The sequence below is a fragment of the Schistocerca gregaria genome, chromosome 4, assembly GCF_023897955.1.
Source record: "Schistocerca gregaria isolate iqSchGreg1 chromosome 4, iqSchGreg1.2, whole genome shotgun sequence".
Taxonomy (NCBI): domain Eukaryota; kingdom Metazoa; phylum Arthropoda; class Insecta; order Orthoptera; family Acrididae; genus Schistocerca; species Schistocerca gregaria.
This window is the reverse complement of record NC_064923.1, coordinates 390,739,663-390,762,794: the sequence shown is the minus strand read 5'-3', so window position 1 is coordinate 390,762,794 and position 23,132 is coordinate 390,739,663. Positions and strand designations below refer to the sequence as shown.

Genomic DNA, 23,132 nt, shown 5'->3' with positions numbered 1-23,132 from the left:
CAGTGTGAATTGCGTCAGACATAGGAGATATAAAAATGAAAAAGCTGGCATACTACACTTACTTTCATTCCATGTAATATGAGATTATTTTTTGGGGTGAATCATCAAGCCAAGTTAAAATTTTCTGAGCACAAAAATGTGCAAAAAGACTTACATGTGGTGTGAACTCAAAAACATCCTGCAGAAGCCTGTTTAGGGAGCTAGGGATATTAACTACTGCTTCTCAATATATTTATTCCTTGATGAAATTTGTCATTAAAATATATAACTTTTTCAAACCAACCACTCAATTCATGGAATCAATACTAGAAATAAGAATAATCTTCACAGGGATTTAAAGTCACTTACTCTTGTACAAAAAGGTGTGCATTATTCAGGAACACACATTTTGAATAACTTGCCAGCAGCCATAAAAAGCTTAACAACCAATAAAATTCAGGTTACGAGAAGAACAAAGGATTTATTGGTGGCCAACTCCTCCTACTCCATTGATGACTTTCTCAGTAGAACCAATTGATTTACGTGTGTGTGTGTGTGTGTGTGTGTGTGTGTGTGTGTGTGTGTGTGTGTGTGTGTGTGTACAATCTAACTTCTGCACCATTTCAGTGCAGTAATGAGTTCATTGTAAATAAGTATTGTAGTAGTTCTGTTATGTGTTATTACCTTATAAATAAATAAAAACTTTTTTATTTTAAATTCAGTGCATTAATGTAATCTTAGTAAATGAGAGTTTGTAAAATGATTCTTTCATATAGTGTTCATTTAAAAAAATGACTCATTCCACTTGGGACCTGTGGAAGGTACATTAGCTTATTTGTTTTTAGTTGGAAATATATGTCATGTATTACAGTTTTTCTGGCATGTTCTACACCCTGGAGGACCTCCTCACTATGGATAAATTGGAATGAAAGTAAATCTAATCTAACACACACACACACACAGTCCATGGACATGGAAAGACTGACTATTGATACTTTATTACTGAAAGTATTTGCCCGAGCTGATGTACTCCACTATCAATCAAGTTTTGAAATTAGGTATGTTAGTTTCCACAGCAAATTACACTAGGAGATTTAGTGATTTCCTTCAAGTAGTTTCATTGACCTTTTGATAAGCAAGCCCTCTTCCTGGGCTTCCCATGTGACTATCTCCAAATGAATGTAATGGTGGTGCCTGCACCAAGAGGGTTGACTAACAGATCTAACATGTCTTATACAAGTATGTTCTGTGGGTGACAACAATTAATAAGTTTCTGTCAGCTCATCAAGTCATATCATCCTTGATTCAACACCAATACCACCAACATAGATCACTAATGACCTCTTGGAAACCAAAGCCCGCCCTGCAATGTCAGGTAATATTTAAGTAATCAATTACACACTTGATATAGAATGGACTTGGCTGACTTTAAATTGAATTTCCTCCATTAATATGTAAAAGGAAAAGAGGAAGGTTAGGGCTTAACAACCAGCTAACAAGGTTATTAGAGCTAGACCATGAACAGGGAAAGAGGGCAAGGATAGGGAAAGAAACTGATTGTGTCCTTTCCCAATGAAACATCCTGGCCTTTGTCTTCATTTGGTTTAAATAAAAATCTAAACTTGTATATGAAAGTAACGATATTAGGTAAAGGATATTTGCTACATTGGCACAAAGAAGACCGCCAGAAAGTGAGCTTTCGACCAACAAGGCCTTTGTCAAAAGTAAGTGCCCCCCCCCCCCCAACACATATATATTCTCAGCATGCATGATGTGTGCGTGAATTTTGTTAGTGTGACACATGAGCATGAGTGCGTGTTTGTGTGTGGTGGCGGTGGTGGTGGTGGTGGTGGGGGATCTATTTTTGACAAAGGACTTTTTGGCCAAAAGCTCACTTTCCGACAGCCTTTTTGTTGCTTCTATCTACAAAGCAGTGTACCCACTATATGGTGAGTAATAACTATCCTTTTCATAATATTGTTACATTCAATCCTGGATTTTCCTATATATGAATGGTTGGATGAGCATTTGAACCCTGCTTCCTCTTAATGTGAGATCAGTGCGACACCTCACTTCATGTCATATAGTAAGCTGTGGTGGATGACCTTACCTGTAAAATGGGAAACCGTCATGCAGAACTTATTGTCATTCGGTAGTATGAGCTCCATACTTACATGAATGCATTTGGAGGAGGGACACTACACATGTTAAGAGCTACTCCAGAGCAGTTTTCTTATAAAGGCTTGATCTTTATTGCAGTTTCAATATTGGCACAGCACTATTTTGTGCACCTACATTGCTTTGTGGATTTTGAGGCTTCCTTATGAGCACAAGTGTTATTTGCAGGTAAGTTTGTACAGGGAGACTTGCCTCAGCGAACAGATACGAAGCGTACAAAACAACTATAATTTTTGCTTATTCTTGGACCAAAAACTATTCTGTAGTTTTAGAACAGTGACTCAATTTACAATTACAGACATATTTACAAAAAATATAACAAACAGCCAACAACTTAGTTAGCACCCATTTTTGTCACAATTAATACTTACGTAGATTCTGACACTTGACAGTTTGAGCATCAAATGGAACAAGGAGGTAATCACAAGCTTCCCTTAGTTCTTGTACGGAAACTGTGGGAGGGCAACGAATAAGCCCACCCTTATAATACTCAAGGATGGAACGAAACACAGTTGCTGAGATTCCTTCTGCCACTTCATATTCTCCTCTCTCATTCGGATGAGTAAATTCTATACCAGAGCTGAACATCCTATAAACAAGGTGAAAGTTGCCTTAGAGCCTTACATTTAAAATTACCCTATTTGTTTTGTTTAATGCAAGTAATTACCATAGTGCCCTCCTTAAGTAATCTATCACTTTCAGTTTCTCCAGTTAACCAGAAGAGCTACATCTCATTACTTTTTGTTTTACTTCTAAAATCATAAATGTACTTAATAAAATTTCCTGACGTTAATTTATGAAATTACATTATAATAGTTTAGTAGTAAACATGCTAAGTATGGTATAATATTGCCCTAGAATATGAGCTTTTTGTGGAGTTACATTTTTTTAACTTCCTCCTCCCTTTTCACATTTCCAGAAGTACACACACTACTATTACTGAATCTGAGACACCATCACCAAGAATTAATATTCTAGGCAGTTACATTTTACTAACGGTATTAGATCTGTACTCGACTTGAGAGGGGAGGGGGAACAAAAAACCACACCACTTCACACTACATGCCACACAAAAATTATGCATTTATTTTCTTTATACTAAATGGGTATGACTCTGAAGTCATCTCTCGGAAACTGGATGCAACAGATACATAGTTGCGGTTCATGTACAACACGCACTGGTCTCCACTGCCAGTCTCAGCAATTTGACATTACCAATATATCAATTTTTATTTCCTTACTATCCTTGCTAACTAAGAGGACATAGTCAATATTTCTTAAACACACTATGATACCATAAATCTGGCACCATATCTTGAGTTGCCACACTTATTTCCATGTTCTTTGGATCACAGCTGTGATCACTTCCTATGATGTGGAGCAAGTCAGTTTTGTAACGGTGGTACACTTCCTCAGTTGAAAATATGACAACATGCTGATTGTTTACACAACAGTCTTACGCGAATCCATCATTCTGGGTAAATTATAAATGATTTTTAAGGCTGGATCTCACACTCCTTTTTGTGCCACACTAAGGCTGAGTGGTGGATGACATAAATCACTTGACCTTCTAGTTTGTTGTTTTCAGTATGGGATTGATCGTTGATAAACTTCATAAAGTGGTAAATAAAATGTGTGGATACTGTCAGTACGCCCATTCTTTGAAAACCTTTTTACATTACGTTCTGCACTTACATGCAATACACACTTTTGTTTTCTGTGACCAGTTACACATTAATATCATACCATAAAACATTAGGAGAGAAAAATGGGAAAAATAAGTTAACTTTCTGAAATTTTCATCTCCAAAATCTGATATTATGGGAATCAAAAGTGTTGCTGAGATTATATAATTAAGAAGAAAAGTAATATGGACCTCCAATCCAGGTTCTCTTCAGTATGAACACCTAAGAATTTGGAATTTGATATTTGTTGATTAAGATTTCTAACTGATAACAAATACCAAATTTAAACATAAGCGTATATATAAAACAAAAGCGCTGGCAGGTCGATAGATAAACAAACACACAAAATTCAAGCTTTCACAACCAACAGTTGCTTCTTCAGGAAAGAGGGAAGGAGAGGGAAAGACGAAAGGATGTGGGTTTTAAGGGAGAGGGTAAGGAGTCATTCCAATCCCGGGAGCGGAAAGACTTACCTTAAGGGGAAAAAAGGACAGATCCATCCACCCGCACATATACAGACACAAGCCGACATGCAAGCCTTTACAAATGTCTGCTTGTGTGCGTGAGAGAGAGAGAGAGAGAGAGAGAGAGAGAGAGTGTATACCTGTCCTTTTTTGCCCCTAAGGTAAGTCTTTCCGATCCCAGGGTTGGAATGACTCCTTACCCTCTCCCTTAAAACCCACATCCTTTCATCTTTCCCTCTTTCCTGAAGAAGCAACCGTTGGTTGTGAAAGCTTGAATTTCGTGTGTATGATTGTGTATCTATCGACCTGCTAGCACTTTTGTTTGGTAAGTCACATCAAATATATATACCAAGCGGGAAAGCGCCGGTAGACAGACACAATAAATAAAACACACAAACAGACACACAGAATTTCTAGCTTTCGCAACCGACGGTTGCTACTTCAGGAAAGAGGGAAAGACGAAAGGATGTGGGTTTTAAGGGAGAGGGTAAGGAGTCATTCCAATCCCGGTAGCGGAAAGACTTACCTTTAGGGGGAAAATAGGACAGGTGTACACACACACACACACACACACACACACACACACACACACACACACACACACAAGCAGACATTTGTCAGACAAATGTCTGCCTGTGTATGTGCGGATGGATATGTCTGTGTGTGTGCGCGTGAGTGCACATCTGTCCTTTCCCCTCCCTAAGGTAAGTCTTTCCGCTCCCGGGATTGGAATGACTCCTTACCCTCTCCCATAAAACCCACATCCTTTCGTCTTTCCCTCTTTCCTGAAGAAGCAACCGTCGGTTGCTAAAGCTAGAAATTCTGTGTGTGTGTTTGTGTGTTTTATTTATTGTGCCTGTCTACCGGCGCTTTCCCGCTTGGCAAAGTCTTGGAATCTTTGTTTTTAATATATTTTTCCCATGTGGAAGTTTCTTTCTATTTTATTTACATCTCATATATATATGCACCAGCTAGAATCAAACCACGAAATTAGCAAATACAAGACTATTAAATTATGCACTCAGCTCCAAGCAATTCTATTACAGCGGTGAAAATGTTTTGCTTTGCTTACTGGCAATCTTACTAGCCATCAGTCATTCAGGACTGGAAAAGGAAGTGGGGAAAGTGACAGTGGTACACAGTGTGTTCTCCATCACACACTGTAAGGTGCCTTACGAAGTAAAGAGGTGGATGTGGATGTAGCTGTAGATGTTAACAGCCCTCTGATATATCTGAAGGACAATTTTTTTCATATATTTTTGTGATATGCGTTGTGCTACTTTAGGAAATGTGAAAATGCCATGGAAGCTATGATACTACAAGAGACTTTGACAGAGCACTGAAAGACATATATAGAAAAAAAGGCCCCTGGAGCATATGACTTCTTTCAGAATTACTGAGATCCTTCAGAGAGCACACCCATGACAAAATTATTCCATCTGATGTGCAAGATATCTGAGGCGGGTGAAACACCATCAGACTTTAGGAATAATCTAATAGTTTTAATTCCAAAGAAAACCAGCACAGACAGGTGTGAATACTATCAAACCACCAGTTAATGAGTTATGGTTGCAAAATACCATATTATGGCTGAAAAATATTGATAACATATTTACAAAACACTAGAAAAACTAGCAAGCAAATGGCATTGGGGAAGATTTGTTTGGGTTCCAGAGAAATACAGGAACATGTGGGACGATACAATACTTTACGACTTGTCTTAGAAGAGAGAATGAAGAAAGGAAACCTGCAGTTACAGAATTTGCAAGTTTAGAAAAGCTTTTGACAATGTGGTTGGCTTCTTGATTTTGGGGTGGGGGATTGGGGTAGGGACGATGACAACGAAGACCAAACAGTGAGGTCATCAGTAGCATGATCTAAGATGGCAGAAATCAAGGGAGAAACAACAAAATCATCACATTCAAGAAAGGGGAAGGGATAAAGGACAAACAAAGAGGGAAAAGGGACATCATGGCAGCAAAAAGAGAAAAGAACAAGAGTGGGTGGAGATGGGGAGAGCAGGCCCGTCTCAGAAAAACCACGTGTGGTGTCCCAAGGACAAATCACTTTAGTGAAGAAAACTGAGGACAGACATAACCATGCAAGGGTCGTCCACTAACAGCTGCAACAAGGAAGGCGGGAGGGCATACTTAGTGCAAAGGGCCAAGCAGCAGGGGCAACAAGCAAAATATGGATCAATGAGGGGGGAGCACCACATCTACAAAGGGGAAGGGGCCGGAGGGCCGAATCACTGCAGGGTGAAAAACTTTTATGAAGACCACAGAGGAAGGTGGATTCCCAATGTGAGAGGCAGAGATGGCGGGAGTCTCCTTGATTGTGTTAAGTTCATTAGACAGGGGATACCCTCCCAAGAGTCTGCCTACAATTGAGCAAAAAGGGATTTGATGTAAAGACACAAATGCACCCCAAGAGGATGGTGGGAGGAAAGGGGCAAGGAGCCACCTCCCCCTCCCCTAGCTAGATGAATCAGCAAGTTCATTACCTGGGATACACATGTGGCCATGAATCCAAAGAATATCAACCTAACAAGCAGCATCACCAATATCAGTGAGAAGGTCGTGGATGGCAGAGATCAATGGGTGGCAGGGGAAAAATTCTGAGCAATAGACTGAAGGACACTCACCGAGTCCATATATAACAAAACTCGGATGAGTGAGGACTGTTTAATGATGCACAGGGCCTGATAGATTGCTATCAATTCCGCAGTAAACACCCCACATGTGACAGGAAAGACGGGAGGGCATACCCCACGTTATCAGTAGATTTACAGCCATAGTTGCAAAAATCAATGGCATCCTGAAACTCCCTTAACAGCATTTGGAACAAACAACGAAGAACTATTGGAGCAATGGAGGCTTTTGGAGCCTGGGAGAGATCCATCTAAACCTAGGACCGAGGAACTAACCAGGGAGGGGGGGGGGGTCAGGAGAGAATGTGGGGAAGATCACAAGGAGAGGAGATGGAAGTCAATGCGATGAGTAGTGAGGCAGAGCCCAACCAGTAAACCCAGCCGAGGATGGGCAGTGAGCGGGCAACAACTTGAAGCCACAAAAAGAATAGAATAGGATGGGTGAGCAGGAGAAGAGCAGATCGTGATGATATATCTACCTATGAGCTGGGACCACTGAACAGAAAGGGGTGAGGTCCCAGTGCCAACGAGAAGACTATCACAGGGATAGTGGGAAAGGGACCAGGAGCTAAACAAATACATTAGTGAACTGGGTTCGTTAGGAGCGGTGTGGAAGGAGCACTGATCCATAAACCCCACACTAGACAGAACAAGTAAAGGTGGAGTATAGCTGAATGATCTGTGCCCTAAGATTTGTGGACAAAGAAATGAAGGACATTAAGTTTATGATAACCGACCTTCAGATAATAGATATGGGGAAACTAAGTAAGACTGTTGTCAAAAAGAAGACCCAAGAAACGAACTGGGGTACCACACTCGGGTGATGGACCTCGAGACGGACCATAACAGGACAACAGGGGGAGAATTCGGAAACATTCAAGTATGTCCATGTGGAAGCATGCCGGACGGTACCCTGGAGTTGTCATTCGCCAGGGGTCACCAAGAGCTAACCCAAATACAGAAATAACGCACATACAAAGCAGGGGTGACCAATGATCCAGTGGAGGCCAAGAGTCCACTAGTAAAGATGAGAAAAAGGACACTTAACAGAGAGCTGTGTGGAATGCCATGCTCCTGCATCTGCTGAGAGCATAGAACAGTGCCAACCCGAACTCTGAACGAATGGTGGGACAGGAACTGAAGAATAAAAATCAGGAGGGGCCCCGAAGACCACACTCGCAGACCTTAAGAAGGATGTGACAGCAACAAGCTGTGTGATAGGCCTTAGACAGAAGATTGAAGGAAAATGTGACAAGGTGGCATCATAAGAAAAGGCCTGCCAAACTGCAGTTTCAAGTCAAAGCAAACTATTGATTGGAGACGGTACCTCTCAAAGGCCACACTGAGAAGTAGATAAAAGGTGCCGAGATTCAAGAACTCGTAAATTGCAGGGGACACTGGTCAGGCTGACTGGCTGGCCACTATCAAGGGATAACTGTTCCTTGACATGCTTAAGGACAGGAACCACAATATTGTCTCTCCAATGAGGGGGGGAAATGCCTTGGCGCCAAATATGATTACACACCTGGAGGAGATATTGTCATTGTGAAGGGAAGAGGTGTTTAAGCAACTGGTTATGCATGGAATCAGGGCCAGGAGCTGAATCATGGCAAGCTTCAGCCCACCACTGTTTTCAGAGAAGGAAGGTAGCTGGTTAGGAGGCTGGGGCTGACACTGTCGTAAAAGGGGTCACAAAGTGTTCTGCAAGAACTGATGGATCTGTATAAAGACCACCTGGAAGGGCAAGGCCCAGAATGTAAGACTATCGACGACAACCTTGGAAGGTGCAGGGTGCAGCCCACACTAGTGACGAAAGGAACAAACACTAGTGACGAAAGGAACAAAAAAACCTAGAGGAGAGAAAGTGTTCCCAATACACCCGCTTACTCTGTTTGTTTAAGAAATGAGCTTTGGCACAAAGATGTTTAAAGGTGTTGCTGATGATGTTGCTAGGTGCAAAGACAATTATGGATAGTGATGGCAACGGACATGCTTCACCACAGAACTGGCCTATGGTGAACAGAGCCTGACAAGCGAGGAATGGCAATGCTGGCAGTGCAGATTACCTTCATCAATACAACCTGATAAAGAAGGTATAAACGCAACCTGGGAGCAACAAATCATGATGGAAAAACCAGCAGGGTAACCTGGTCACCAGCAGGCGGTACGGAATGAGAGAATTAATGAGAACTGGTCACTATAACAAAGGTCATTTTATGGGGACCAGTGTAAGAAAGGAAGAAGGGGACAGGAAGAGAGCGAACATCAATGGGAGAGAAAGGGCAATATGCAGCACTAAAATGAGTTGGGGAATCATCATTAAGATGACAGGAGTCGTGGTCCACAAGAAATTTGTCAATGAGGCGGCCCGGCTAGACGAGGTAGCATTACCCCGCAAAGGGTGATGGCCATTAAAATCCCCAAGGAGGAGGAAGCAAGAGGGCAGTTGCTGAAGGAAACCAATTACGGCAGCAGATGTAAATAGCTTGTCAGGAGGGGGGTTAGAGATCACAAACTGTGACTGCAGAGTCACACTGGACCTGGATGGCAATTACTTCCAATGTTGTATGATGTCGGATCCATATATATCCACGCGGACCAATGTGCGAACACCACCTGAAGCCCTCAAAGAGCTGACCTGGTTTTGTCAGAAAACACGGAACCCACAAAGGGTCGGTGAGTGAGCATCAGTAACATGAGTTTCCTGAAGAACAAGCATCTAAGTAAAAGGCAAAAAGGTATTGCAACTCTGGGAGTTGACATTAGGACCGATTACAGATCCATTGAATAAGCACGGAGTGGGTATCCAAATGGGAGGCAAATGGGCTGGAGCTGAACATGCCGCTGTGTCACCATCTGTCATCAACAAAGACATCCATAGATAAGAGGTCAGTCTCTGCTCTTTCATAGGCTGAGGAGAGGGCACAGAACGAGAGCAGGTTTCTGCAAGACCTGAAACCATAAGAGAGCGGGTGACCTTGTGGTGTGTGGTAGCAGCCTGTGGTCTGAGAGACACTGGGAGGGAGGGATACCAGGATGAAGCCCCATCACAAGCAGGCACTGTCCGCCCCGGTAACTGAGTGGTCAGCGTGACAGAATGTCGATGCTAAGGGCCCGGGTTTGATTCCCAGCTGGGTCGGAGATTTTCTCCGCTCAGTGCCTGTGTAGTCCTAATGATCGTCATTTCATCCCCATCGATGTGCAAGTCGCCGAAGCGGCGTCAAATCGAAAGACTTGCACCCAATGAATGGTCTAATCGACAGGAGGCCCTAGTCACATGAAATTTGCATTTACCAGCAGGCACTGAAGGAGTGGCGGAACACTTCTTCGGCTGGGGAGGGGGAGTGGCACCCGGAGGAGAGGGTATGTGAACTGCAGGGGACCGGGGAAAAGAGGGTGATGGATGGAGTATGGAAGACGAGGAGGGGGAATAACATAACACAGGCAGAAGTGGAAGTCATCGACACAGGATCAAGTCAGTCATACTTTTGATGAGCCTCAGTGAAGATAAATGATCAAGGGACTTTTACTGCTGTATCATCTTTCCTTTCTTATAAGCTGAGCCACCTGGTGATTGTAAAGAAGGAAGGTTGTAATAATTGACACACATGGATGGCGGAACACAGGGGCTTCCCTTGTGTAGTGGGTGTCCATATTGAATACATAGAAGGTCCACTGTACATCGGAAAGACTTGCCAGAAATCCAAACACCAAAAACACCTTATCAGTGGCGGGACATATGGCTCTATGTCACAGCGATACCACATAACCCTGACTTTCTCAGGGAGAATATCTCTTTCAAAAGCCAGAATAAAGGCACCGGTATTGGCGCAATTATCCTTGCAACCTTTCAGCACATGCCAAACAAAATGAACATCCCGTTGTTCAAAATTGACCTGGAGTTCCTCATCAGTTTGAAGGACGAAGAACCTGTGAAAAATGACTCCATGAACCATATTCAAAGACTGGTGAGGTGTAATGGACACTGAGATGTCGCCAAGATGATCAGAAGCACGAAGGGCTGCAGAAAAATGTTGATCAACAGGCGACCCAATCACATTTTACAGAGAGACTCCACTTTGCGAAACCTGTATTCGATATTTTCCACAAAAAAGTTGATAGTGAATGTGTCCTCATCTGTCCTTATACAGACCACATAGTGGGGAAACTGTTTCACCCCAAGCCATTAAGCCTGGCCCTCATCCCAGGGTGTAGCCAGGGAAAGGAAAGGTCGTAGAGATATAAGAAGCAGCAATCTATGATTGTTACCAACAAAAGACCCAGCCGTAGAAGAACGGCCAGAGTTTTGGAGCTTGAAGCATTTCATACACAAAGCATCTGCCATGATACCAACTACTCTGATCAGGGGCTCTCCCCATGGGGGCCACTCAGGCACGGCAAGGGCTGTCTGGCACGGCGGCTGTTGTCAGGACTTCTGATGCTCCAGAATGACAAGCACACACTCCTAGGCATAGATGGGGAGGTAACTTCTCAGGTATCAGAAGTGTGATCCCTATGTTGTAACATGGCTCAACCTTATGGTTACATATCAGCCCCACCATACAGAAAGGTTGCACATGCTGATGACCTAGCAAGGCAGAGGGAGCCATGGTGGGGAAGGAAGAAGGGAAAGGAATTCATGCCATAGATGCTAGGGAGGGAGTTCTTCCAAAAATGGTTCACACTATGTACATAAAATCTAGAAGCAGAGGTCAAACCGCAAACGGGGATACTAAATAGAGAAAATATAGAAGTAAACGACAAACACCAAAGGGGGACCAAAAATGCCAAAAAGGAGGATGCAAAAGAAAAGGTAGGGGAACAAAACCACAAGAAACACAGGAAACAAGGTGGATAGCCAGGTTGACAAAAGAAAGAGCATCGAGAGAAAGGAAGGAGGGGCAGCAGTGAAGGAGCAATGATGATGATGAAAATGCAGCCTGGGAAGGAAGAAGGGGCTGCAACAGTTCGAGACCCTGAGGGTACCCCACACGAACTCACAAGAACAGTGAGCCCCCTGGGGGGTTTTGACAATGTGGACTGAGCTAAACTCTTTCAAAATTTGAAGGGAGTAGGGATAAGATACAGCCACTGAAAGGTTATTTACAACTCGCATAGAAATCATATTACAGTAATACAAATTGAAATACATGAAATGGAAGCAGTAGTTGAGAAGGGAGAGAGAAAAGGTTGTAGCCTATCTCTTATGTTATTATATTTGTACACTGAGCAAGCTGTTAAGGAAACCAAGGAAAAATATGGAAAGAGAGAAGTTCATGGAGTCAAAATAAAAACTTTGTAGTTAATTCAGTCATAGACGGCTATGAATTTGGAACAGCAGCTGAATGGAACGGTGACTTAAAGGTAATAACATGAAATTCAATGAAAGTGTAAGAAGTGTAGGAGTGTAATGGAATGTAGCTGAATTAAGTCAGGTGATACTGAGGAAATTAAGAAACACTAAAAGTCTTAGTATATATAAAGGACATTCATGCCAATTTTCAGAATACACTGGGGGACTCTGCTCCTTCATATTCAACTGTTGCCAAGTGAACAAATGAATTTAAATTTGGTTGGAGAGCTTAGATGATGATCTGCACAGTAGTTGGCCAATTTGTGTCACTACTCCAGAAATCACTGCAAAGGTGATCATGGAGGATCAGAGACTGAAAGTGTGTGAAATTGCTCACGCTTGCCAGATGTCATCTGAAAGGGTATATCACATTTTAACTGAAGAATTAGAAATGAAAAAATTATCTGCAAGATGGGTGCTGTGACTCTCAGTGTGTGTCGGCAATCTTGTGCCATTGCCATGGCAAAATTACACGAACTAAGGTATGAATTGTTGCCACACCCACCTTATTCACCAGATATGGTTCCATCAGGCTTTCATCTCCTCCCAAAACCGAAAATTTCTCTTGGTGGACGAAGATTCACTTCAAATGAAGAATTGATAGCCAGAGTTGACAACTATTTGGCAAGCCTGGAGGAAAGTCATTTCTGTGATGGGATCAAGGCACTGGAATGTTGTTGGACCAAGTGCATTAACCTACAAGGAAACTACATTGAAAAATAAAAAATGTTTCAGTGCTGTAAGTACTTTTTTTTCCTACTCCGTTCCAAGAACTTTTCAAACCATCCTTGTACTACATTCTTCTTGAAGTCTGAAGGTATTTTGTCTATCTCACACATCTTACACACCAGTTGGAAGATGTTTTGACATGACTGGCTCTCCCAAGGCTATCAGTAGCTCTGATGGAATATCGTCGACCCCTGGGGCCTTGTTTTGGCTCAGATTTTTCAGAGCTTTGTCAAATTCTTCTCACTGTATCATATCTCCCATCTCATCTTCATCGTCAACTTCACTTTCTATAATATTGCCTTCATCGTAGAGGGAGAGCAAGAGATGAATACACTAGCAGATTCAGAAGGATGTGGGTTGCAGTAAGTACTGGGAGATGATGAAGCTTGCACAGGCTAGGGTAGCATGGAGAGCTGCATCAAACCAGTCTCAGGACTGAAGACCACAACAACAACATCTCCCTTGTATAGATCCTCTATATACTCCTCCCACCTCTCAGCTTTCCCTTCTTTGCTTAAGACAAGTTTTCCATCAGAGCTCTTGACATTCATACAGCTGTTTCTCTTTTCCCCCAAAGGCCTCTTTAATATTCCTGTGGGCAGTATCTTCCTTTCTCCCGTGAAATATGCTTCTAAATCCTTACCTCTGCCCTCTAGCCATTCCTGTTTAGCAATTTTGCACTTACTGTCAATCTAATTTTTTAGATGTTTCTATTCCCTTTTGCCTGCTTAATTTTCTCCAGTTTAAAATGTTCTCCTTCCATCAATTAAATTCAATATCTTATGTTATCCATGGATTTCTATTATGGCTTGCCTTTTTACCTATTTTATCCTGTTCTGCCTTCACTATTTCATCTCATAAAGCTACTGATTCATCTTCTACTGTATTCCTAGCCCCTGTTGCTGTTGCCTAATGCTCCTTTTAAAACTCTCAAGCACCTCTGGTTTGTTCAACTTATCCACGTCCCATATCCTTAATTTCCTTCTTTTTCCAAATTTCTTCAGTTTTTAATCTTGAGCTCATAATCAATAAACTGTGGTCGAAGTCCACATCTGCCCTTGGAAATGTCTTATAATTTAAAATCTGGTTCCTAAATCTCTGTCTAACCATTATATAATCAATCTGAAACCTTCCAGTGTCTCCAGGTCTCTTCCACGTATACAATCATCTTTTGAGATTCTTAAACCAAGTGTTAACAAAGATTAAATTATGCTATGTGAAAAATTCTACCAGGCGGCTTCCTCTTCATTCCTTTCCCCCAGTACACATTCACCTACTATTCTTCCTTCTCTTCCTTTCCTACTACCGAATTCCAGTCCCCAATCACACTTAATGTCTTATTAGTGTCATTATTACATTTTGGAAAAGCAGCTGTTAAAGATTGACAAAAATGGCTACATTTGTAACAGATGAGTGTCACATTACACACATCCCTCCACTCAACTTCCTGTAAGGCTGCCTAAAACATTCTGCTGTATGTTCACCAATTACTCTCTTTCCATGACACCACTTCATTGTAACAGCCAATTTACTAAGTATGGTTAGTTGTGGATTATTTTCAGAAGTCTTTCATGACTGAATAAACACTGATTTCACTGGGTGTGTTCACCTACAAATATTGTTGACTAGTGTACTGATTTCTATGTAAATTTAGTTGGAAAATTAACAAAAGAATTGAGGTTACAAGCGTTAACTAACTTTCTAATTCGTTTCTTTTATCTGAATCAGTCAGGAAACACATTAAAATCTCCACACATCAGAATTTCCTAACTATTGTCTGCCATGTGGTATAATAACGTTTTAAATTTTTCTAAAAAATATTTTTTGATCATTTGGGAGCTGTATACTGCAATTTTAATCCTTTAACATTCTTATGCATAATGGTAAGCTTATTCAAACAAGTCTTTTATGCATGGTGCTTCACTATCTGGACTCTCTTTAAAACTGTTAGTCTGAATGGGGTATTTAGTCTAAAAAAGTGTTTCCTGTCACAACTACATCCAGAGAATTTCTACGATTTGGAATTGTGCTCCACACTTATAATTTTCAGCATCAGTTCAGCTAGTGAAGCACACCAAACAAGTTTTTCATTATATCTGATTCATGTTCAGAAACAAGTTCACACGTCAGACAGTACATGCTCCCTTCGTGATCACAATTCTCTACAAGATGACAATTCAAAAAGAAAAGTTCCATGTCCAGTCAGTAAGGACATGAGCTATTAAAATGTTCATTATACGTAGGGTGAAACAAATTTACAATCATTATTCTCAGTTTTTTAGTTAAATACTAAGGGAATTTTTACTATATCACTGCTTCCATTCAGTAGCAGAATTTTTAAAATGCGTCAAATAAAAAAGACTTGAAACAAGGAACTGTAAAATCTCCTACTGCAAGTAGTGCAAGCCCTCTTGCAGTCTGGAAACATATTGTTCCCACAATATGAAAAGATTTTTGGATGAGTAAATAAATACTGAACTGAGTGTTAATCTGATAGTGACATAGAAAACAATCTTTCAGATTATTGGTCCACATTTCCTGGCATATTCACAAAAATCTAACAAACCCATTCTCAGGAATCGACAACGATCTTACATATACGTAACACTGAATACCACATAACAAACTTGTGTTAAATTAATATCAAAATCTCAGAAGATTTTACAAAACATGAAGATGCATAAAAATTTATGCCCATAATAGAATGTGAAACAGCAATATTTCAGAAGAAAATCTGCACCTCTATCCTCTACACTGCAATTGCTCTATTTTGCACGGAGCTGGTGTCATTTATCTTACTATGTCCCGAATGATACAACCATCTACGTATCATTAACTGACATTTACTACAGCAAATAACACCAAAAACAATGCATTTCTGATAGAACTTTAATGTTCCAGAGCCATAGAATGGTATACATTTATAGCATGCAAGTTAAGTAGCAAAATATGAAATGCCTTTAATCAACCCTATACTGTTTCACATCATTTCATTCTATCAAAATATTTCAAAAACACTTTTTCATGATTCTCAATGTGCCGATTCTTTGAAACAGGGAATGTTCATAGCATGTAGGTTACAATATAAAAACCACAGAATACAGGCTTCAAATATAAATGACATAATCCAATCCCCAAGTTTCGACTGCGACAGAAAGCAATATTTCATCTTACTGACCACGTTGCTTTCCACAAAGAAAAAATCTGACTTGTCTGATTCTGCCATTCACACCTTCATACTACTGCAAACAATGACACAGATATATTCAATTCTATGCATTAGTGGCTTGCTATAGTTATTTTATGGATACAAACAAATTAGGCCAAATGGCCCCAAGTTCTAGACTAAACAACCTTATGTAAAGTAAACCAAACTTTATTATTTTTTTGCCAATTTTCATTTTACTTGCCCCCTCCCCTCAATTTCATGGTAATTATTGCCAATTTTGATGATGTTTTCATAGCATTCCGTTGAGGTCATTAGTGTGATGCATCAATTATACTGCAGCAAAGATAATGAATGTGATTCTGTAAGAAACTATCACATTAGTCATACAGCCCAATATAAATCTTCTGTCTGTCATGTGAGTTGACAGTGACATGCTCACATGATGTCGCATATACTGTGCTGCAATTGGCTACTAGGAGTAAAACGAGCAGATGATATGTTGACTTATGGAGCTCAGGACACAGGTCTCCTGCAATCAGAAACGGAACCCAGTCCTCGGCAAAGCAGGTAGTAATAAACATACATCTAGTCAAAGCTATAAAAATTTCTCTGTCTTAAGTAATAACGAAAAACTACTATGATTATCTAGCACGTCAAGATCAAACAAAAACGAGTCCCTATTTCTGAAATATGAATTAGTGGTTTTTATACTTGTTCACTGCGTTATTCAGTGTGTGTCATGAAGATGTGAACTATCCGAAACCCCAGCAGTATTTACAAATTTACATTATTTTATTTTTAAATATATCTGCAATTTTTTTGTCATACTAACCTACAGTATACACCCATAATTCAAACTGGGTGTATTTTTCATTTTAGTTGTGTTTCCAGGTTTAACTTTATAGGAAACTAATTTCACATATTGCATTCTTTTAATTGTTCCACCTTTGAAGTTTGCCACCTGTTGCTTCATGAATTTAAATTCATGGCCTTTTCTCCTTTTTGTTTTTTTGAGGTATTGGTTGCAATTTTGATGTTCAGTGGCATTTGGTTCATTACCTCGAAAATAGTGCATGTGTGTACCTGTGGTGCACGAGTAAAACTGACCGTTGTACTCGATGTGCAAACTTTCACAAGCACTGATGGTACTTTGTCTGTTGCAACTTAGTCCTGCTCACACCAATGGAGGAAATGGTGAGTCTTAGTCTATATAAGTATTCATTAAGTAGTCACAGAACGTTTGTAGTTTCTCTCTCTCTCTCTCTCTCTCTCCACACACACACACACACACACACACACACACACACACACACACGACATTAAGTCCTCAAAGAACAGTCACCAACCATATCAGGATCTAGCACTGTCAAACAAAATATACGAGGGTCAGTCAAAAAGTAATGCCTCCTATTTTTTTTCTACGTTTAATTGTCAGGAAATTTAAATGCAATTACATAGGTTGAAAACCACAACATTGAGGATCATTTTGTCATTTTTCAATGTAATCTCCGCCCATCTCTACAGTTTTAGTCCATCTTTGAACAAGGGCATGTATCCCAGCACGGTAAAAATCACAGCTCTGCTTCCTAAGCCATTGACGCACGGATGTTTTGACGGCCTCCTCATCTTCAAAATGAATCCCACGATGAGCTTCTTTTAGTGGCCCGAACAGATGGAAGTCTGACAGTGCCAGGTCAGGGCTGTATGGGGGATGAGGCAAAACTTCCCATCCAATTTTGACAATCTCGTCAGAGGTGTGACGACTGGTGTGTGGTCTTGCATTGTCATGCAAAAGAAGAACATCTACCATTGATTTTGTTGGGCGAACTCGCTGAAGACGTGCTTTAAGTTTTTTGAGGGTTGTGACGTATTGAACAGAATTTATTGTGCATCCCTGCTCCAAAAAATCAACCAGAATCACACCCTCTGTATCCCAGAAAACTGTTGCCATAAATTTCCCTGCCGATCGCACAGTTTTGAATTTTTTCTTCCTCGGCGAGCTTGTGTGACGCCACTCCATTGACTGCCTCTTTGATTCGGGTTCAAAAAAATGCACCCATGTTTCGTCCCCGATCACAATTTTTTTCAGAAACTCATCTCCCTCCAAACGGAAGCGCTGCAAGTGTTGGGAGGCTATTGTTTTCCTTGCCTCTTTATTCTGATCGGTTAACATTCTTGGAACCCACCGTGCACAAACTTTTGAGTACCCCAATTGTTTAATAATCGTGATCACACTGCCTTTACTAAGAGAAATAATGAGACACACTTCATCTGCAGTCACCCGACGGTCACCACGAATGATGTCATCAACTTGCTGAATGTTGTGTGGAGTCACTGCACTCACCGGCCTGCCGCTCCGCTTTTCGTCAGTCAACGGTGTTTGCCCTTCAGCTTCCTTACAACGACGAACCCATCGTCTAACAGTGCTGACATCCACTGTCACAACACCATACACCTACTTCAGTCTTTCATGAATGCGTATGGGCGTTTCACCTTCTGCATTCAAGAATTCAATCACACAACGCTGTCTCAAATGAACATCGATGTCGGCCATCTTACAAACTTCTGCTATGCTGCCACCTGTTGACACAGAAAGTTACTACTGCAGTGGATTGCAGAAGAAGGTTTGAGGAATGGCGCCAAATTCAAATTTTTCACTTAACTTAATTTTTTTAAGTAGAAAGAAAAATGGGAGGCATTACTTTTTGACCGACCCTCGTATAAGACACAAACTTACAGATTTCAATTCTGAAATGGTAGTCAGCTCCATGATGAATGAAATTTACAACCTTGAATTCTCACATCAGTCCCCACTTCAATTCCAACTTTCATAATACTTCTTTCAAAGTCTGAAAATAGTGTTGATGGAGATAATTTCAGACCTAATTTATGACATTTATCAACAACAGTTTTAAAGACATGCTGATAAGACGCAAGTTTTCTTATCATTCAACAAAGAAAAAAACTATTAAGATGTAATGTCCACTAACAAGCCCAGAGATCATAAAAAGCCGACAAATAAACTTTGTGCAATACTTGAAAGTTCCATTAATATATATTGTCACACACTGACTAATTATTTTGTTGTTTTCAGCTTCACAAAATATTGCAATCTTCTTGTCAGGATCATTACATAACAACAAATCTGCCACATCTGTAAGTTTCACATTTGGTGTATTCAGAGCAACATGAACCTCTGAATACTTGTAGGTAATTTCTGAAGAATTTTCTGACTATCTTTATATAGTTAGTTACATGGTCCATAAATGGACATATGAAAGCCCTTGACATCTTTGATGGCTATCTCTTCCATGAGTTCTACTTTCAGTTGATTATAAATAAAGTTTTGATGGTCTTTCAAACATATCTTTTGCAGCTTTCCTCCTCATATCACATACTATTTCCTGACTCAGAATTTTTATTACCAGCTATTTCTGCGTGGGTGTATCCATCCTGATACTCGAGCACATAGGTGTCTTGAATGGAGGCAATCTGATAAAACTTTAACAATTCTTAATGTTTCACGTCCGTCATGGTACAACAAATTTTAACGATTTTTGTAATACACAAGTGTAACTTTCTGGAGTAGCATTTTCTTTCCCATTCTACCCACAGTAGCTGCAACATCGTCAGAGGACATGTATGAAGCAGTGGTCCACAGACAAACCTGAGCCCACAAACTTCGACTCCTAGGAGGCACAGAGGAATGGAGACTACTACCTACTGGTATTGGACTTGTTTGGGAGACATGGATCCTGCTACCTGCTTAGCCTACCTGCTTGTAGGATGCTTGGATCTTGTGCCTGACTTAATAGTTTGCAAAACTACATGTTTTCATATCTGCATTTGCATACTATGAAAATAAATAGTTTAATTGATGAACCATATTTAAAATATTTTAGTAACAGGTTGTTTTTGGCATGATGTTGCTCAAAAGTGTCGAGAACTGTAACATTGCCAAATAAAACAGTTCCAGAACGGATTTCGCTACAAAGAGGGTAGCTTTCTTTCATGGTCACGTCTACAGTCATTTTTGAAAACAGCATTAAGAATGAAGTCAAAATCCAATTTCAACATTCAACAACTATCAGTCATCCATATTAGTAAATGGTTCCCCTCATACTTATGACACTTATATGTCAACAGGGAAAATGCTAAATTTTGCTTCATTTCATAAAACTGCTGATTTCATTGTTCCTGTAAAACTTTCTCATCCCCAGCCATTGACAGTTTAAAATCATAACGTTTCATTAATGCATGACACACAATGAACAGTTTATTGTACATCACTAATAACTCCTAGGTAGCACTTCTACAATGGGTGACAAAGTCAGTGACTGACCTTCCCAACATTGTGTTAGGATGTGCAGTAAAAAGGGCAGGGTCAACAATAAACCGAGTATTGTCAACAACTAATGTGACTCTATCATCAGAGAGTGGTGTGGCAGCTGCTGGCGAAGCTGGTGTCACAGACTCTGAGTCTACAGCACTAGTTCCAGGTGCTCCTCCAATAGCACCTCCACTACTTCGATGACCCAGTTGACTTTTCGCACTGCCAAGTGTGTGGCGTGACCTGAAACCGAGACAAATACATATACTGACAGTTCTCTGCATTACTTTTGATTGCTTAGAATTAATCAAATACTATACAAATGACATGAGGCAATTATCGAAACCTTTCATAGTATTTGCTCTATATCGACTTCCCACAGCCGGGATTAGGATAAGCAGAAGGGTTTTAGTGCAGTGTCATGCCTTTTCTGGTGATTGTAACCATGATCTTAACTTGCTACAATTCAGCTAAATTCTTATAACTTGTAAGACATAATCAACCTTATACAATAAATATTTCTAATCCTAAATTTTAAGCTATCCATACTCAGTAAATCAGAGCAACATACGTTATCTCAACATTTGTGTTAAAAACAAATTTCTAAATGGCTAGCAGCTGTCCATCTTCTATCTCACTCCAACAGTAGATAGCACATTAATAAGAGACCATTTGATCTTGTTAGAAACATCCAAAAAAGCTTAGGAGAATCAAAATACACCATTTAATTCTGAATTTTTGTCACTGCCATCTTAAACATGAATTGTACAACAACATTAGAAATTAAAATAATACAATAATCTGATACATTGATCAATAAGAAAATTTCTGATATTAAGGTCAACAACATTATGCTACTATTCCACCACAGGAAAACCCAGGTCATATGAGGAAAAAGGGTCTAGAGAGGGACGAGTTGTCTGTTGTTATAACAGCTATAAAACAGCTGCCAGGGATACAGAAAAAAATTATTCACTCAACGATACAGGCCCTTTTCCTGTAATTTGTTGTTTATCAGAGAAAGTTGCAAGAAAACTCGTTTTCATGTTTTGTTCTTAAATGCTTACACTTTCCATCAGCAGTGTGTGAATTACATAGTGAATTGCTCCAGGTGCAGTTCACTAGGTTCATATGGTCTCTCGACATTTCACTCCCCCCCACTGTTTATTTGTCAAAGCAGGCTGCCATTAGCACCCTTCAAAAGTGGATTATTGAATGACGAAATGTAGGTAGTGGACAAAACATAGGGTTATACAAGGCATCACAAGAAAGAAACATATGAAGCTTGTTTGTCCATTTCATAACCCAGAAAACAATGTAATTTTTGCTGTGATACTAGACAGTAGCATGTACACAGGTTGATAATAAGAATGATTACAGTTTGGAATTCTATCAAATGTAAGTTCGTTAATTAGAGACAGAGCAAAATCTAAGAGCAACCAATGGCAGGGAGGAAGAAGATGGCTGTCATTTTTAAAGCAACCATTCCAGAATTTATTTGAATCATTATAGGGAAACTACAAAAAAATCTGAATATTTTATTTATTTATTGTTTGTAGCGCAAAACCAACTAAGGTCATAAGCACATATATCAAACTTATGCAATCAAGAAGTAAAAGAACTTAAAAGCAACTGTATGTTAAGCCCAATCGATGGAAAGAAAGCGAACTTAGAACAAGGACTTCTCCAGGGAAAAAGGTCCAAAAATAGACCACATAGACATTGGAGGTCCCATACCAAAGATTAAATGTCCTTCACCATATTGCAATGACAGATAAAATGTGGTCAACAACCAGTGTGTTGTTCACTAAAACAGCCAATAACTCTTACGGCAAACATACATGAGAATGTAAGTGGTTAAAAAAAGGATATTCGGTCAGGAAATGGCGAAAAAACAAAGGATGACGACAATGAGCATGAAATGGTGGGGGATCACCAATTAACAAATGACGATGGTCAGAACGACAATGTCCAATATGCAATCTAGCTGAAACAATTTCCTTGTGGAGAAAGGGCCGAGATGAAGTTGGTCAAGAGGCTGGAGTGGTTTAATTCCTCAGAGCTTGTTCCTGTGAACAGAAGACCAGTGATGATGCCAAAATGACACCAACAGTGACAGACAGCAACACGGAAAACATCCGAAGGGATGGAAGATCTAGATGACTGATGTGACCACGAATGTGTATGAAGTGGCTTCCTTAACAGGAAGCAAATGGAAGATTTCTTGGACCCATTGCACTAAGCAGGGTGGCCACCAAATCCTTACTTCCAAATTCAAAGTTTTTTTCTAGGTTTTAATAATGATTTTCCAGGTTGTCACATATCTAAATGAGATTAGCAAACATACTGTGTTAGAAATAACAAGTAACATTTTTAAAATATGTGTCATACTAACTGCACTATATATCACATCATGATGTACAATATATAACCTACAGCGCAATCGACTAAGTTTTGTTTGAACAGTTGCAGGATAATGCTCATTATAATATGACATGATTGTATTCGAATTGCACTGAACAATCAGTGCATGACAGAAGCAATAAAAGACGGACGCACTAAAATACAGAGTCATTTCTCAGGAACTAATGGTTG

The 23,132-nt window shown here is 40.1% G+C and overlaps 1 protein-coding gene across 4 annotated transcripts in view; it reads right to left on the bottom strand.

Moving 5' to 3' along the window:
• Positions 1–23,132, bottom strand: part of LOC126268113 (BTB/POZ domain-containing protein 10) — a 116,961-nt gene that overhangs the window by 39,741 nt on the left and 54,088 nt on the right. For all 4 annotated transcript variants that reach the window (XM_049973633.1, XM_049973635.1, XM_049973634.1 and 1 more), the window contains 2 exons: positions 20,550–20,780; positions 2,529–2,746 (listed from right to left, as the gene is read on the bottom strand). In XM_049973633.1, the coding sequence (XP_049829590.1) occupies positions 2,529–2,746; positions 20,550–20,780 (449 nt within the window). The remainder of the gene's footprint in view (positions 1–2,528; positions 2,747–20,549; positions 20,781–23,132) is intronic.